Genomic DNA, 575 nt, shown 5'->3' on the forward strand with positions numbered 1-575 from the left:
GGGGGGGGGGTATGTTGTCTTATATTATCTGTTGTTTGTATATGCTACTTCATTCGAACATATCTCACTGCCTAGTGCGCAACTCACGTGGTCGATGATGCTCTTTTACAGGACCATACGAGAATTGTATTTTCATCTTACTATATAAATCAGCTCTAGCAGGAGTTGGCATAGTATCTAATATGATATCTGTAGCATTACTATATACAATGTAACAATCGCCAGGTTCCAATGTCCGTTCCTTTGATTCCACAGGATCAAAATTTCGGACCCATGTGCTGCTCCCATCGTAGACATACGCAGCCTACACAGCATGTAACTCGTTTGATTTGTGTACAGCTCAGCTGTTAATTTCACAAAACGTATAGAGCATGAAAATTTAGTATATATACATATATATATATATATATATATATCTATATTTAATATGCATATATAAAATGTAAATAATATATATATATATATATACATATATATTTACATAGACATATTTATAAATAATAAATGTATATGATACGAATATAAAAATATAAGAATATATATATATACATACATACATACATATATATTTATAT

General features: G+C 29.9%; 1 protein-coding gene across 1 annotated transcript in view; it reads right to left on the minus strand.

The window, feature by feature from the left end:
* The window catches only part of SARC_06636 (hypothetical protein), a gene marked incomplete at both ends in the record, with an annotated part of 843 nt that extends 528 nt beyond the window's left edge, over positions 1-315 (minus strand). Inside the window, one exon of the mRNA XM_014299449.1 lies at positions 300-315. Coding sequence (XP_014154924.1) covers positions 300-315 — 16 coding nt within the window. The remainder of the gene's footprint in view (positions 1-299) is intronic.
* Between the last annotated feature and the right edge of the window lie 260 nt (positions 316-575).

Source organism: Sphaeroforma arctica (genome assembly GCF_001186125.1).
Source record: "Sphaeroforma arctica JP610 unplaced genomic scaffold supercont1.481, whole genome shotgun sequence".
In the NCBI taxonomy this organism is placed as follows: Eukaryota; class Ichthyosporea; order Ichthyophonida; genus Sphaeroforma; species Sphaeroforma arctica.